This window comes from Lingula anatina, chromosome 3, assembly GCF_051362555.1.
Source record: "Lingula anatina isolate TDL-2025a chromosome 3, LinAna3.0, whole genome shotgun sequence".
NCBI lineage: Eukaryota > Metazoa > Brachiopoda > Lingulata > Lingulida > Lingulidae > Lingula > Lingula anatina.
Window position 1 is genome coordinate 19994457 of NC_141769.1, and position 16676 is coordinate 20011132.

The window sequence follows — 16676 nt, forward strand, 5'->3', positions numbered from 1 at the left end:
TCCCGGAAATTAGAAGAACCTGTGATACAAAGATGAGCATGAATAGTAATACATTCCACTTATATAATATTTCTATGATTTATTTATTGATTTATTCATTGATATTATATGATTATGAGTTTTGTTCCTTTTTTTATGTACAGACACAGATGTGTCTGTACATATAGCCATCATCTGCGTCTGTCGTCGCCGTCGTCGCCGTCGCTGTGCACTTTTACCGATAACACGATAAGTGGAAAACCATTTTGCCTTTTGATTTGAAACTTACAGTACCGATGAATATTCATAATACGCAGGTCGAGTTCGAAAATCAGCATGATCGGGTCACTTATAGGGAATTTATGCTGTTTTTTCACTTTTTTCAGCATATATGCAGCACCGATAACACGATAAGTGGAAAACCATTTTACCTTTTGGCTTGAAACTTACAGAACTGATGAATATTCATAATACGCAGGTCAAGTTCGAAAATCAGCGTGATTGGGTCATTTTTAGTGAATTTAGGCTATTTTTTCTCTTTTTTCAGCATATATGCAGCACCGATAACACCATAAATGGAAAACCATTTGACCTTTTGGCTTGAAACCTACAGAACTGATGAATATTCATAATACGCAGGTCAAGTTCGAAAATCAGCATGATTGGGTCATTTTTAGTGAATTTAGGCTATTTTTTCACTTTTTTTCAGCATTTTTGCAACACTGATAACACAATAAATGAAGAGCTGTTTTACCCTTTGGCTTGAAACTTACAGAACTGATAAATATTCATAATACGCAGGTCAAGTTTGAAAATCAGCACGATCGGGTCACTTATAGGGAATTTATGCTGTTTTTTTTTCACTTTTTTCAGTATATATGCAACACTGATAACACAATATAAGAAAAACAGATTGGCCAATTGTCATTATACTCACAGGAGGGGCCAATCTTACTAAAACGCAGGTTGAGTTTGAAAATCAGCATAATCAGTCCATTATTTTAAAAGGTAATGCTGTTTTTTCACATTTCCTCACATTCAATTCTTAGGCATGTTAACAGTCTCATTATTGAACTAATAAGATACGTAAATGTGTTTGTTTGGCATTTCCTGCATCTTTACAACATTGTTAGTTGATTTTGTAAAAATGATGGTAAACTTGTTATCATGTATTGTGTAATAAAGTGTCAAAAATGGAAATAAACTCATATCATTGCAGTTTGTCAGATGCATTCATCCACTATGTTCAGAATCTCAGAATGGAGGAAGTTGGGCATTTAAAACTGTTCTATTGATACTTTTCCCATCTCATCAATTTTCTTCATTGGTCATATAAAAATGGCAGTAAACTGTTTATTTTGTTTTATGTTTAAAAAGTGTTAAAAATGGAAATAAACCCATTTCAGAACAGTGCTGTATTGTTTACATTTTGGCATTTTCAATATGTGACTTTGAAGTTCCATGGGCCTGAAGGCTTTTGCTAGTCACATTTTCTGAATAACCATGATACTAATATTTTATAATTAAAAATTGATGGTCATTATGCTGTAAAACATTATGTAATATTGCATGAAAATTTGAAGAAACCCCTATTTTGGGCACTGCTCCCAAGATGACCATTTAAGGAAAATCATGTCACTTACTGTTCTCAAACTTACAGGAAAGAAACATGGGACTAAAATACAGCTCCAGTAGGCAATGCAGTCTGTTTGGTAAATTTTTCTGGCAATTACACAGTTTTTTGTGAAAATTTAATTTTTCACTTATTGGCATTTTCAAGGTGTGACTTTGAAGTTCCATGATCCTGACGACCTTTGCTTGTCACATTTCCTGAATATCCGTGATACTAATATTTTATAATTAAAAATTGATGGTCATTATGCTGTTAAAAATTATGTAATGTTGCATCAAAATTTGAAGAAACCCCTATTTTGGGCACTGCTCCCATGATGACCATTTAACAAAAATCATGTCAATTACTGTTCTCAAACTTACAGGAAAGAAACATGGGTCTAAAATACAGCTTCAGTAGGCAATGCAGTCTGTTTGGTAAATTTTTCTGGCAATTAAACAGTTTTTTGTGAAAATTTAATTTTTCACATATTGACATTTCCAAGGTGCGACTTAGAACCTCCACGGGCTTGAAGGCCCGTGCTAGTCACATTTTGTGAAAATCCATGACACTTATATTTTATTATTAAAAATCGATGGTCATTATGCTGTTAAGCATTATGTAATGTTGCATCAAAATAGAAGAAAACACAATTTTTGGTGCTGCTGCCTTGATGACCATTATGGAAAAACCATGTTACTTATGACTGTCAAACTTTCAAAAAAGAAACACAGGACTAAAATGCAGCCTGAGTTAGAAAAGCAGTCTAATTGGCTTCTTTTTCTGGAAGTTATACATTTTAGTGTTATATTCATTATCTTTTTTGGCATATTCATTGTGGGACTCGGAGCTCCCATGGACATGAAACCAAATGGTAATCATATTTTCTACATGTCCATCCTATTTATAGTCAATAAACAAAAATTGGTGATAATTATTCTCTAATTTATTATGTAATGTTACATCAAAATTGACAATCTTTTCGCACTGCTACTGCAAACATTATGAAAAGAAAACTGTGCTACTTATTATAATTTTAAACTTACAAGTACGATTTTTAGGATTGGCCTTCAGCTCATGAGAAAACCAGCTCTATTGGATTATCATGTTTATTGTATTTATGCATTTTTTGTGAAATTTTCATTTTTCTCAATCTGGCACTTTCTAAGTATAAACTTGAACTCTGATGGGCCTGAAGCCTTATGCTTTTACTTTCGTCTGTGTTACCTGTTGTGCATAAGTTGATGTTGACTGTGCAGTTAAACATAATGTATTATTGCATCAGGATTGGTATTCTCCTATTTTGGGCATTATGGTTTTGTGCTTTTCTTAAGGTGTGACTTATGGGCCTGAAGACCTTTGAGTGGGTCAGTCTGTAAATTACCCTTGGGTATCACTGGATTAATTTCAGAGTTATAAAGTCATTTGCTTTATAGGCCATTAAATGAGATTACGTAAAGCACACTTGTTGATATTTCCCTGTAAACTCCCAAAGGTAAAGCTCTTTGCTAGATTAATAATAAGGAAGCAGTGATAATTATGCAGGTAAATTTTGTTTAATATTGCAAATAAGTTTTAAATATATATATATATATATATATATATATATATATATATATATATATATATATATATATATATATATATATATCAAACTGGAAGATTAAAAGTTTGAATAGCAGCTTCATTGGAATTATATTTACCTCAAGCTCTGCCAAGGAGGTTATATTTTCACCCCTGTTTGTCTGTCATCCACATAACACAAAAAGTTATGGACTGATTTTGCAGAAATTTTCAGGAACTGTCGGAAGTGGGCCAAAGAGGACAATGATTAATTTTTGGTGGTGGTCCGGATCAATAATCAATCAATTATCAATAATAATCAACAATTGCTGCCTTGGCAGAGGTCTGCACTCTCAAAGTGCTTTTCTAGTTTTGTTGTTTTTCTTTATAATTTTTTCTCAAACACTTGCATTTGTGACTTTTAGCCCCAGGCAGGCTCTCATCTGCCTGGGGCTCTGCACATTTTCTGTATTTCTACATAAGCAGTTGTATTGTTTTTTATGTCTTTAAACATTATGTAATATTATTTTATGCACTGTCATCATTTTTCAAATATTGAGACTTTCATAATGTGAATTTGAACTCTCATGGTCCTGAAACTGTAATCTTATTGAAGGGGTGGATTGAGACCATCTTCTGGGTCTTCCGGAAGACAGTCAGGTTATTAAGTTTATATTGACTGGTATCTATTTTTTTCTGTTGGAAGACCATCAAAATGGAGGATGGATCAACATAGATACTTTGTAATACTGTCAGAAAATATCTCTGGGTCCGCTCCTGTTATTGACCATGTTACCTGTTGTGCAAGATTAAAATTCAGTGTTGACTGACAGTGCTATTATAAGCATTATTTATTATTGCATCAAAATTGACAAAATGACCTTTTTTGCATCTTTATTTTCTGTTTTTTGTCTGTACATTTGACAGCTTTGCTGCCTTGTTCTTAAGTTTATTACTAAAACTTGCTATTTTCTACCCTTTGGCTGCAAATTAAAATCTGTTGACAGTTAAGATTTTATTTTACTTGTGTGTATGGATTCCATATCCTGTGTGGAAAATGGAGAAGTAAAATTATGTTAAATATGCTGAATTAAACATGCTGAATGTAAAGGCTGTAGTATATGGCATTATACAATACCTTTGGAAGTGAAGATGGTTAACATAGCTGATTTTGTTGTTGATATTTATATGAAATGAAGTAAACATTATTTGCAAAGATTAATCGACTGTCTGTTATTTTCATTCTAAGTTGTACTGTACTTTCTGTGCGAAGTGGAGAATAAAAAAATGACAATGTTTGTTATGTGTGATGAATAGCTGATGGGGGGAGATATAAAATGCTGCTATTTCACCTAAAGGCAGTAGCCAAAAGCAAATAGCTCTGAACACGGCAAACTTTGCTTCAAACGGGAATAAATTGACTCAGTGCTTCCTGCATATTGAGGTAGTCGCACCGAAAGTGTTTTTGTTGGGGTGAATTTGATGCTGAAATTATTCTTAAATGTGTATCTGATGCAGAATGGTTAATAGGTTGAATCGAAGAAGATGGATAATCCGCGTAGGAGGCTTTTTCATCTTAGTCCTGGTTTTCTACGCCCATCGTAGGATGCAGATAATACGTGGAGATGTTTTAAAAAGTCCCAGGAATGAAGTTTTCCCTGAGGAGCAAGCACCCGTGTTTGTTGCGGCTGAGGTAGTGTAGTCAATAAGTGTAATGTGGGGTTGCATTTTATCTTAAAAAAACATGCTATTTTCTACTATTTTTGTTCGTTTTTTTACTCATACTATTATTAATGACTTTACACTCTTAAGCTGTTTAGGGAGTGAAACCGCGCTTCAAGACTCAGGCAGTGCGACCTTTCTTTCTTGTTAGACAGAGAACCGCCTGCATAACATTGACAAGCTGACACAGACCCTGGGCACCTGCAATATGTAGTTCCCTTTAATGAGAATAGAAAAAGACAAAATAGAAGAATATATGAAAAATATATAGCAATGGGGAGTTTAATGTGATGTTGGGAGTGCACAGTGCTACAAGTGTGTCTATTTGCTTTTTCGCTTCTTTAAAACATGCTTTCTTTGCAGGTTACCGGCCCGACGGGTCAGATATCTGCAGGGAGTTCTCTAGATAGTTTTGCTACTGCCCCATGTGGCCAAGTTTGCGATTACAATTTGCACCGAAAAGAAGGAGAAACGTATCTTAAAAAGGATTTTAATTGTCTTGCGCTCTTTCGGAGAATGAAACACCCTCCTGGAAAAGTGTATGATCCACCATTACGAAAACCACCCCCGGAATTAGTGGAGGCATTCACACAGAATGGAGAACTCGATCTAGAATTCTGGTACTGGAACTTTAAGAATTATCATCATGTTACATTGTTCAATAAAACCTTTATTGACACATTAATCAAAAACGATAAAAACAAGAAAATGATTGGGGCATATGGACATGAAAGTGCAGGTTTAAAGGAATTACTACAAAAATATGCTGCAGAATTGAACGGTAAATCAGGAATCGTAATTGGTACACAACACCCCTGGGTGGAAGTGATGTTGCTGAACGTCGGAGTAAATCATGTGACAACCGTAGATTACAATACAATTACCATAGAGCACCCAAATATCTCTGTAATATCAGTGACTAACTTGGCAGAGAAAAATCTGGATGGGAGATTCCAACCAGCAGACTTCGCCGTTTCTTTTTCCTCCATTGAACACGCGGGCCTGGGACGATATGGCGACCCTCTCAATCCTTACGGGGACCTCGAATCTGCAGCACAAACATGGTGCATGCTTAAACCTGGGGGTCTTTTCTTCCTGGGTGTTCCTGCCAACTTTGGGAAACGCAAGGGCAAAATACGGTTTAATGGAGATCGCATTTATGGCGAGGCGAGACTGGAGCACCTTACGGCAAATTTTCTGGAACTTGAACGTCGACCTTTTGAGTATGATAGTATAATTACTCTGAGGAAACCTTTATCAGTTTGACATGTCTATTTCGAAAAAAACCTTTGGTTTGAGAATATATATACTTGGAGAGAGACCATTCAGAGGTGTTTCTGTTGACCTTGCCAAGCCATGTACTTAACCGTACCTATATTTGCAAAATAATAGATTCGCACATTGTGAACTATCCACATGCGGTTTAAATGTGTATCTGTGAAAACATGGACTTCATTTTACCAATGAATCATAATAGATAATTATTAGTGAGCTTCTCAATTAATACGCTGGTATATTCAGTCTGTAACATTTAGCCTCGACCAAAGTAGAAATACATTTTAATGTAGAAATACAATTTTAAAAAGTTGGAATCGGAGGGATTGTTCAAAACATTTTAAAACATTTTTTACTGTCAAATACTTTCTTGAAACATGACCACATATGCATAAAATCTGCTCGGTTTTATGTAGCGTTTTCTGCGTCTTGTCCTCCTATCCAAAATTTCTGCTGTTTAATAAATGAATAAATGAACAAATAAATCCGTAACTCTCCTGAATGCACTGTCAGCTTACTTACACTCTAAAATGAACGTCATATAATGGAAGCGTTCACAATGAGGATGAGGATCCAATATGTTCACCTTCGGCCGATAACAATCAAGCTGTACCAAAGCCTATGCTTACTAGATAAAGTGACATAAATGATAATTAAATAGGCTTACTTGGGGGGGGGGGGGGGCGGATGAAGACCAGTAAGGCGTTGGCCTAATTAGTACCAAAGGGACAACAATTAGCTCTGTCGACCAACCAAATAGCGGCATACTACTCAAAACAGCAGCATTGGGAAAGTGAAGAAGAACCAAAGTAAGTTTCGTGGATTTTTCTCTTCGTCTTATTCAACTTAAAGAACAAAAATGGGTATATCGTGAAGCTGTATGGTTCTAAGGTACATGTAGGCGAGTTTTCAAGTGTATAGATGTCAGTCACTCGATAAGTCACCCTTTTATGCGATCAAATATCTTTCGAAATAACACTGATCAGGCCCGTAGCCAGGGGGGGTTCGGGGGGTTCGAAAGAACCGCCCCTTTTGCTTGGAAAAGGTCCACTCTGGGTAAAATTTGATCTAGGTACATGAAGTTTTTATGGAAAAAGGTCCACTTTTTCAGAAAAAGAACCCCCCTTTTGAAATTGCTGGCTACGGGCCTGACTGATTCATCAGAAGTTTTTAATGGCGGGTGATATTATATTTTCGGTTAGAATCAGAATGGACAGGGCACGTTTATTCCTATTTGCTGCTGGCAAGGAAGCGTGTGTACATAGTTTACGTGCTTGGAATGCGTTATCCAAGGGGGATGTTTAGCTAATATAAATCAGTGTGTGGGAGTGTGTGTGTGTGTGAAATATGGTTTTAATCAATGCTTATTCATCAGCCCAAGGACCCTGTTTTGCGCGTTTCTAGATCGATCTTTTCTATCAGTGGCGGATTTAGGGTGGTATGGGGGGGGGGGGGGGGTCTTGAGCCTCTTTCAGTTTCTGAAAAAAAATCACACCAATTTGTAAAATCAAACGATGAGAGTCATAAAGATGATGAAATAAAGCAAGGAAAAGAAATATTGCAAGATGGATTAACTTGAAATTGGTTTTATAATGGTTTTATTAATGAATATAAAATGGTACATTCGAAGTATGTGAAATTTAGCACATGTTGAGTAGACCCTTTAATTATTCAAATCCTCTGGAGGGCAAATATCCTTGTTATACCCACGTGTGATTAACAAAAGCCCGGACATACAGCATAAATTATGCAGTTCGCTTTTGTCATACTCTGAACTTTGAATGTCACCTCTTTACAAATTTGACAAGAAACATCACCAGATAAGGATATATTAGGTGTCACAGTGAAAATCAACTATCACTTCAACATGTCTCCTCTTGACATTTCGAAATATTTTAAAAATTAAAAATATGTCAGGAGTTTATAATATTTCAAGCTAGATTGTGTTAAACCATGCATTTGTAGCTTTCATTTGTATAAAACTGCATGTTACAGTCAAGAAATATCTACAAGTTGCTTTTTCTCAGGCAAAAAGTTACTGTTTTCGTGAATTACAAAATGACAGACGATTGATGCAAGTATTCCATGCTCTTTTCAGCTTGGAAAAATGACAAGAAAAAAATGTTTTGCCTCGATTCCCCCCCCCCCCCCATGTAAAATCCTTGTGTCACCAGTGATGTCAGAAAACCACACATCACAAAGCCTTTGATTGAAAAAAAAGACTTCCCATTCTTCTTGCGTTTCAATCATCTGTCATTGAAAATCTGTTGCCGCCAGTTGAAAGATGATTAATTGTTCGTGTCAGCCGAAGAGTTTGAAATGCTGGTAGAAAATTGTTTGGGCTTCTTACAGGGGCTGATGAGAAGTTCATGTTGACCTCTGTGGACAATATGGTCTCCAGGGAAGGAGATCTACAAAATAAAGTTACGTAAAATAGGACATTTCTTCATAAATCCTTGGAAAGAGTGACTCAATATGAGAAAATAACATTGTCGAATTGCTTTATAGTAATGATGAGCCCACTGTCTCACAAGTTATAAAATTTAAAGTATCTGGCAAAATTTAAAATTATAATATCATGTGTGCTGCCTGCAAAGAAAAAAAAACAATCTACTCTGTGTGTTTAAATGGAGAGGAAATCTTGCAAAAACTTTGTTTTCACACTTCTTTTAGTATATTAAAAACTATAAAAGGTGCTTACCTGTATGGTTTGTTTTCAAATTTGTGCTGTGCTATCTGTAATAATGTTTTAAAATCCTCTCCACTCTCAAGACTCATTTTGTAAAATGCGCCATTTTGGTTCTGTAACAGTTCGTAAGGTGTGTCAAATTCATTTATTCTCCCTGTCTCCAATACCTGGAAATGTTCAGAAAATTTTACATTCACCAAATTTGGCAATCAATTGTCAATTTACATTGGTTGCACTTTAAAATGATTTGAAAAAGCTGCAAAATCACCTTTCATTTTTTTTATTTACCAAGCACTTGTATGGTAGCTCACAGCACTATGTGTTTGTCAGTATCAAAAAAAAAAAAAAAAAAAAAAAAAAAAAAGCAGCACTGGTGTAAAAAGGGAGTCTTTTTATTCTGAGAGTTAAATTTCCCTGTGAGTCACAAAAAAAAGCTGAGTCAGTAAACACATTTTTGCCATATAAGTTCTTACAAAATACATGAACCTTGCTCACTTGAATGTATGGTATATTACTCATATATAGCTGCCTACATGTGATCCCTGCTTCAGGCCTACCCAACTACCAGACTTGGCACTGAATGATCCTGAATTCACCAGTAGATCGGAACACACTACCCGTTTTCAAGGTGTATGTCAGTAGTGCTTTGAAGTATCATACACTACACTGCTCTTGCCTAGTACGCGATGTGATAGTGATGATTCTCAGAAGGGTTGGAAAGTAGTGCATCTCATCTCAAGCTTTGTTCGGGGTATGATACTGTAAAATGCACACTGATGCACACCTTGAAAACGGTGAATTCAGGATCATTCGGTGCCAAGTCTGGTAGTTGGGTAGGCCTGTGCTTCAGATGTTACCTACCATAACTCTGTCATAGTCAATAATTGTGCGTAGTCTGTGAGCCAGTGTAACTACTGTGCAGTGCTTGAAGAGAGTCTTGATTGTCTGTTGTATGAGAGCACTGCCTCTGAGATATGAGAAAGAATGATCAACAGAAAGTATCTCAATAGTCAATATGTTTCTGTGGAGTGATTAAAAACTACATTATAAATGATCTGCAATGTAGTTTGTCAGTATTATTCCACATGACTGTGTACAGTATTCTGAATAAAACTAATTTTTTTTTTTTTTTTTTTTTTTTTTTTTTTTTTTTTTTTTGTTAATCAACACTAAGTCGATAAGGTTACATGTGAAGAAGGAACATAAAATATAATTAATTTATCATTAGGAAAAACTAGAAAACTCACTTTTGCACCCTTAGGAAATCTTATTATTTCAATTCATTGCAAAGAACTACATAAAAAGCTGCAAACAGTGAATAATGTCCTGAGGTAATACAGAGCTGAAAACAATGCCTTTTAGCTATTTATTAAATCAAGGAATATAAAACACTGAAAGTTATAAAATGCTTAATGCCCTTTGGTTAATATGTATTCATTTAATATTTGTATCGTGTTTATGACTCTGCAAAACATGCAAATTACCTGTTCCTAAAATAAAAGTGGAACTAAACTATTACCAATTCATGAATCTGTAATTTACCTCCAATCTGTATTTGTTACAGCTTCCTCCAGGACCAGAATTTTTTTCTGTTTCAGTGCTGCCCTGGCAACACAAACTAACTGGAGCTGTGATGTACTAAAACCACAGGGGTTGTCCGCACACGTCTCTGTGTACAGGTTCTCTGGCAACATCAGAACTTTTTCTTTTAAATGCACCTGGAAATAAATGTAAAATGTTGTGATTATTATGTATGAAACACGGTCACAGTGAACATGTATGTGTATGATCACACACAAAAAGAGATTTTGCATGGCCTGTCCCACAAGTTGAAATTGTGGACTAGATGAGGCTGTCTTCTAAATATTATGCATAGCTTATAAATGATGAAATATATTAGTCATGTACCACAGTTATTAAGTATACTTGGACAAGTTCTGATCAAATGATAATATGCAATCCTCACAAATACTAAGGGATGTAAAAAAAAACTCATTAAACACTTGTCTTCGGACTGGATATTCAAAATTATAATAATTTAAACAATCATAAAAATAAATTTGTATAGTTCAACACAGGAGCATTTGCAATATTAAATGATGTTATTCAAACTTATCACACTAGTTTATTCTTTCACTTTAGGGATGCATGTAATTCACTTACCCCCTATCATAACAGTTCAAATATTGACCTTATCATTATTACCAATCAACAGGGGAAGACAAGGTAACCAACGAAATGATAAAATCAGGGAAGGATTATCTTATAGATGTAATTGTAAAATTGTTCAATATCATATACAAAAGTGCTAAGTACCCATCAATATGGAACAAGGCATATATAGTCCCTATCCACAAATCTGGTGATGAATCAAATGTTAACAACTACAGGGGAATATCTATTACAAGCTGCCTCGGAAAGCTGTACAACTCGGTCCTGTTAAACAGAATTCAAGCACACGCATCCCAACAAGGGGTACCCCTACCTCATCAAACTGGGTTTAAACATGGTCATGGTACTTCAGATAATATCTTTATATTTAAGTCCATTATTACAAAATTTATGAAAGGAAAGAAAAAATTATACACATGTTTCATTGACTTTTCAAAAGCATTCGATAGTGTTTGGAGGAACGGACTACTGTTCAAGCTAAGTACTCTAGGAATAAGAGGACTTATGTACAAAAACATTAAAAGCATGTATGAAAACTCCCAAGCATGTGTTAAGACAAGTAGTGGTATATCCCCGGCCTTTAATACAACACTAGGTGTAAAACAAGGTGACACATTGAGCCCATTTCTTTTTAATATTTTTATTGACGACCTTCTTAGATCAATTGATAGCGAAAGTGCTGCAAGTCCAGATATTAATGGAATACCAATACAAGGTTTACTCTATGCTGATGACCTCATCCTTATGTCCAAGACCCCCAATGGGCTAAGGCAAAGTTTGGAAATAGTAGAAAATTTCTGTAACAAGTGGAGACTGACTGTAAATGTCACCAAAACTAAAGTAGTTATTTTCAACTCAAAATCAAAAGCTCACAGTGAAAAATTTTTCCTGTATGGAAAACCAATCCAAGAGGTCAACAAATACATGTATCTAGGTCTCCTTCTAAATCGATCAGGAAGCTTTACAGAAACCAAAAATAATCTCCTACAACGTGCTACAAAGGCATTCTTCAGTCTGTCCAAGTCTCTTCCACTTCAGAGTAATGTTAACACATCCTTAAAAGAGAAATTATTTGATACCCTCATTTCCCCAATCCTTACATATTGCTCAGAGATATGGGGCTACTCGGTGTCAACGGATAACTGCCCTACAGAAAAGTTGCACTTAAAATTTTGCAAACAAATCCTTGGCCTCCATCAAAACGTATCAAACTATGGTGTATACACTGAACTTGGCCGCCTTCCCCTCTATACCAAAATACAGTTTGCATCTGTCAAACTATGGTGTAAAATTATTCAAATGTCTGATGCTACACTAATGAAACAAGCATACATACAAGAGATAAATAGTTACAAGTTGCTGACACCCTATGTCCCACCCGCAGTCCACACACTCAGACCAGCTTGTATGTCATGGTCTGAGGGTATCCGAAAAATCCTTTTCACATTTGGCCTTGGTGATGTGTGGCTTAGCCAGTCACCTCCAAAAAACTTCACCACAATTTTCAAACAAAGACAAACTGACCACTTTACCCAAATATGCAATAGCAAACTTCAAGCCAACAGTAAATTATCTCTTTTCCGTATACTTAACCAAAAGTGTGAAAGGGCAACTTATGTTGATAAAATAACAAATTACGACACCTTATCAACCCTTGCTAAACTACGTCTTAGTGACCATAAACTCCACATCGAAACTGGGCGGCACACCAGGCCAAAAACTGAAAGGTGCGACAGAATCTGTCGCCTGTGCACACAAGGGGTAATTGAGGATGAATACCATTTTATATTCCAATGCCCAATGTACAAAACAGACCGAGTCACCTTTTTCAGTAAAACCTCATTCCTAAAAGCTGATTCAAGGCCACCAGACAGTCAATTATGCCATGTATTTAACAGTGCCAACAAAGATACTTTAGTGTCCCTCTCCAACTTTATAATCAAATCATTTAAGAAAAGAAGTGAAGTGGTTGCTCTGCTTGGTAACTCTTAGCATATCCCTTAAAATGTCAGTGTATGGTCCCACTGTTGTGAGAAGTGACTCGGCAGTGGGACTGAACATGGCACAATATTTATATCTGTGTAACTTATTTACTTATATGTCTTATGTAATTGTCATTAATCGTAATTATCAATGTCATCAAACAGCCATGTAAACAGCTATGTAACGGTGGTTTTAAGTTCTTTAAAAACATATTCTTTTTGTGTAACATGTTTATAGTATGTTTATAAATGGTAAATTTATAATCACACCAAGGTTTATCTCAATGCTTAGATAGAATATTTTATGAGTAATTTTACTAGTACTTATCTTCATTATATAAAGATGGTAATACACTAACTGTATTGTATCATCATTTGTATATCATATTGTACAAGGTCATGACAATCTATGTACCAGTACAGAAATAAATTGAATTGAATTGAAATTATTGTCATGCATCTTACTGGTATTCAATTCTTCAGTCTCCCCTAGCCAACCCCTGCCCCCCTGCCCCCCCCCCCCCCCCCCCTTCTCCTCACCTCGTCCAACATTTTCCAGATATGATCATCTGTAACATCTCCATGTGGATCTATGTTGTCTCGCACAGTGCCATAAAACAATACTGGATTCTGAAACAGTTTAGGGTAATTACAAACGATTTTCTACACACACTGTACTGTTCACAAAACTGAAAAAGGTTATGTTTAAGTTTCACATTTTTAATCCAAACAGTGTACTCAAACATACAAAAAACCCAGCAAATCCTCATTTTTGCATTGTAGGAAAAAGCTCAATTTATCAAGTGTTACAGTAGTAAAATTTTGCCATTTTAAGATAATTTAATATCTTAACAGCTCACATTGACGTCTTATTCTTATGCAATTCAGCTTAAAATCTTTTTACAGCCTTAAGATAGACAGATTTCCAGGAATTGTACCTCTGGAATAACAGCTATGCTTTCCCTGAGCTTTGGAAGTGGTATTTCATGGATGTTAATGCCATCTATTCTGATGGTGCCGGAAGATGGCACAAGCCCCAGTAGAGCCGAGAGGAAGGTTTTCTTGCCAGCACCAGCTTTGCCAACAATCCCCACCTGAATGTCAAGGTCACTATATTTAGTCAATTCACTATCGTTAAATTTCATTGCATCAAAAACTCATCAAATGTGTTAGGAATAACATATGAAAGTGAATGACATACATTTATACACTAAAACAAATATTGGCACACAAACATACATACACACACATACACACACACATACACACATACTGTACCAGCTTCCATGGGTGCCGGCTAATGGGATAAAAGAAATAAGTGCCTTAATTATTGATATGGAGATATAATTGAACTGTTGTTGTTTTATAACAAATATTACTTTGCCTTGATCACATCAAGCAGTTCCTCACCATTTCGTGAGCACGTATACAGCACCATGCATTCCTCAAAGCCTTGGTGTTGTCATTGTTGTGGTTGACAGAGACCCCTTCATATGTTATAATACCATACTGTGGCCAGTTAGACGGCATAAGACTGGGTGTGGCTGGCTCAGTGTCCTCTGTCACCAGGGATGTGTAGGCAAGAGTTTTTTCTACTGATGTCATCTGGAACATTTTATTTATAGGCATAAATATTATCGCATATATCTTGGTGTACCTTAATAGTTTTCAGATAGACCAAATTAATGTATTTAGAAAAAAATTATAAAATCCTTTATAAATTATCTAGTGAAAAAAAATTCTTTATAAATTATCTAGTGAAAACAGACAACTATCTAGTGAAAAAAGAAAATGGCAAGTTAAAATTGTCTTTTTACATATCAAGGACAAGGCAGCAAAGCTGTCAAATGTACAGACAAAAAACAGAAAATAAAGATGCAAAAAAGGTCATTTTGTCAATTTTGATGCAATAATAAATAATGCTTATAATAGCACTGTCAGTCAACACTGAATTTTAATCTTGCACCACAGGTATCATGGTCAATAACAGGAGCAGACCCAGAGATATTTTCTGACAGTATTACAAAGTATCTATGTTGATCCATCCTCCATTTTGATGGTCTTCCAACAGAAAAAAATAGATACCAGTCAATATAAACTTAATAACCTGACTGTCTTCCGGAAGACCCAGAAGACGGTCTCAATCCACCCCTTCAATAAGATTACAGTTTCAGGACCATGAGAGTTCAAATTCACATTATGAAAGTCTCAATATTTGAAAAATGATGACAGTGCATAAAATAATATTACATAATGTTTAAAGACATAAAAAACAATACAACTGCTTATGTAGAAATACAGAAAATGTGCAGAGCCCCAGGCAGATGAGAGTTAAAAGTCACAAATGCAAGTGTTTGAGAAAAAATTATAAAGGAAAACAACAAAACTAGAAAAGCACTTTGAGAGTGCAGACCTCTGCCAAGGCAGCAATTGTTGATTATTATTGATAATTGATTGATTATTGATCCGGACCACCACCAAAAATTAATCATTGTCCTCTTTGGCCCACTTCCAACAGTTCCTGAAAATTTCTGCAAAATCGGTCCATAACTTTTTTGTGTTATGTGGATGACAGACAAACAGGGGTGAAAATATAACCTCCTTGGCAGAGCTTGAGGTAAATATAATTCCAATGAAGATGCTATTCAAACTTTTAATCTTCCAGTTTGATATATATATATATATATATATATATATATATATATATATATATATATATATATATATTTAAAACTTATTTGCATATAACTTATAACTTATATATATATTTAAAACTTATTTGCAATATTAAACAAAATTTACCTGCATAATTATCACTGCTTCCTTATTATTAATCTAGCAGAGAGCTTTACCTTTGGGAGTTTACAGGGAAATATCAACAAGTGTGCTTTACGTAATCTCATTTAATGGCCTATTAAAGCAAATGACTTTATAACTCTGAAATTAATCTAGTGATACCCAAGGGTAATTTACAGACTGACCCACTCAAAGGTCTTCAGGCCCATAAGTCACACCTTAAGAAAAGCACAAAACCATAATGCCCAAAATAGGAGACTACCAATCCTGATGCAATAATACATTATGTTTAACTGCACAGTCAACATCAACTTATGCACAACAGGTAACACAGACGAAAGTAAAAGCATAAGGCTCCAGGCCCATCAGAGTTCAAGTTTATACTTAGAAAGTGCCAGAATGAGAAAAATGAAAATTTCACAAAAAATGCATAAATACAATAAACATGATAATCCAATAGAGCTGGTTTTCTCATGAGCTGAAGGCCAATCCTAAAAATCGTACTTGTAAGTTTAAAATTATAATAAGTGGCACAGTTTTCTTTTCATAATGTTTGCAGTAGCAGTGCAAAAAGATTGTTGTCAATTTTGATGTAACATTACATAATAAATTAGAGAATAATTATCACCAATTTTTGTTTATTGACTATAAATAGGATGGACATGTAGAAAATATGATTACCATTTGGCTTCATGTCCATGGGAGCTCCGAGTCCCACAATGAATATGCCAAAAAGATAATGAATATTACACTAAAATGCATAACTTCCAGAAAAAGAAGCCAATTAGACTGCTTTTCTAACTCAGGCTGCATTTTAGTCCTGTGTTTCTTTTTTGAAAGTTTGACAGTCATAAGTAACACGGTTTTCCCATAATGGTGATCAAGG

The 16676-nt window shown here is 35.2% G+C and overlaps 2 protein-coding genes across 8 annotated transcripts in view; one reads left to right on the plus strand and one right to left on the minus strand.

The window, feature by feature from the left end:
- Positions 1–151: 151 nt before the first annotated feature.
- Positions 152–6637, plus strand: LOC106155263 (uncharacterized). The gene is made up of 2 exons (XM_087007888.1): positions 152–4847; positions 5240–6637. Exons 1-2 carry the CDS (start codon positions 4674–4676, stop codon positions 6140–6142), a joined length of 1077 nt encoding a protein of 358 aa, XP_086864014.1. The 5' UTR covers positions 152–4673; the 3' UTR covers positions 6143–6637.
- Positions 6638–7732: 1095 nt separating this feature from the next.
- The window catches only part of LOC106158624 (ATP-binding cassette sub-family C member 4), a 37043-nt gene continuing 28099 nt past the window's right edge, over positions 7733–16676 (minus strand). For all 7 annotated transcript variants that reach the window (XM_087007878.1, XM_087007880.1, XM_087007874.1 and 4 more), the window contains exons 22-28: positions 14405–14599; positions 13933–14088; positions 13535–13624; positions 10383–10558; positions 9702–9807; positions 8853–9007; positions 7733–8562 (exon numbers count right to left, since the gene is read on the minus strand). In XM_087007878.1, coding sequence (XP_086864004.1) covers positions 8394–8562; positions 8853–9007; positions 9702–9807; positions 10383–10558; positions 13535–13624; positions 13933–14088; positions 14405–14599 — 1047 coding nt within the window. In that variant the 3' untranslated portion in view covers positions 7733–8393. The remainder of the gene's footprint in view (positions 8563–8852; positions 9008–9701; positions 9808–10382; positions 10559–13534; positions 13625–13932; positions 14089–14404; positions 14600–16676) is intronic.

Excerpts from the sequence above, each read along its gene's own strand:
- LOC106155263 (XM_087007888.1), top strand. The coding sequence starts at position 4,674 with ATGGTTAATAGGTTGAATCGAAGAAGATGGATAATCCGCGTAGGAGGC. Across the intron at positions 4,848-5,239 it reads CCGTGTTTGTTGCGGCTGAG|GTTACCGGCCCGACGGGTCA; the intron begins GTAGTGTAGTCA and ends CTTTCTTTGCAG.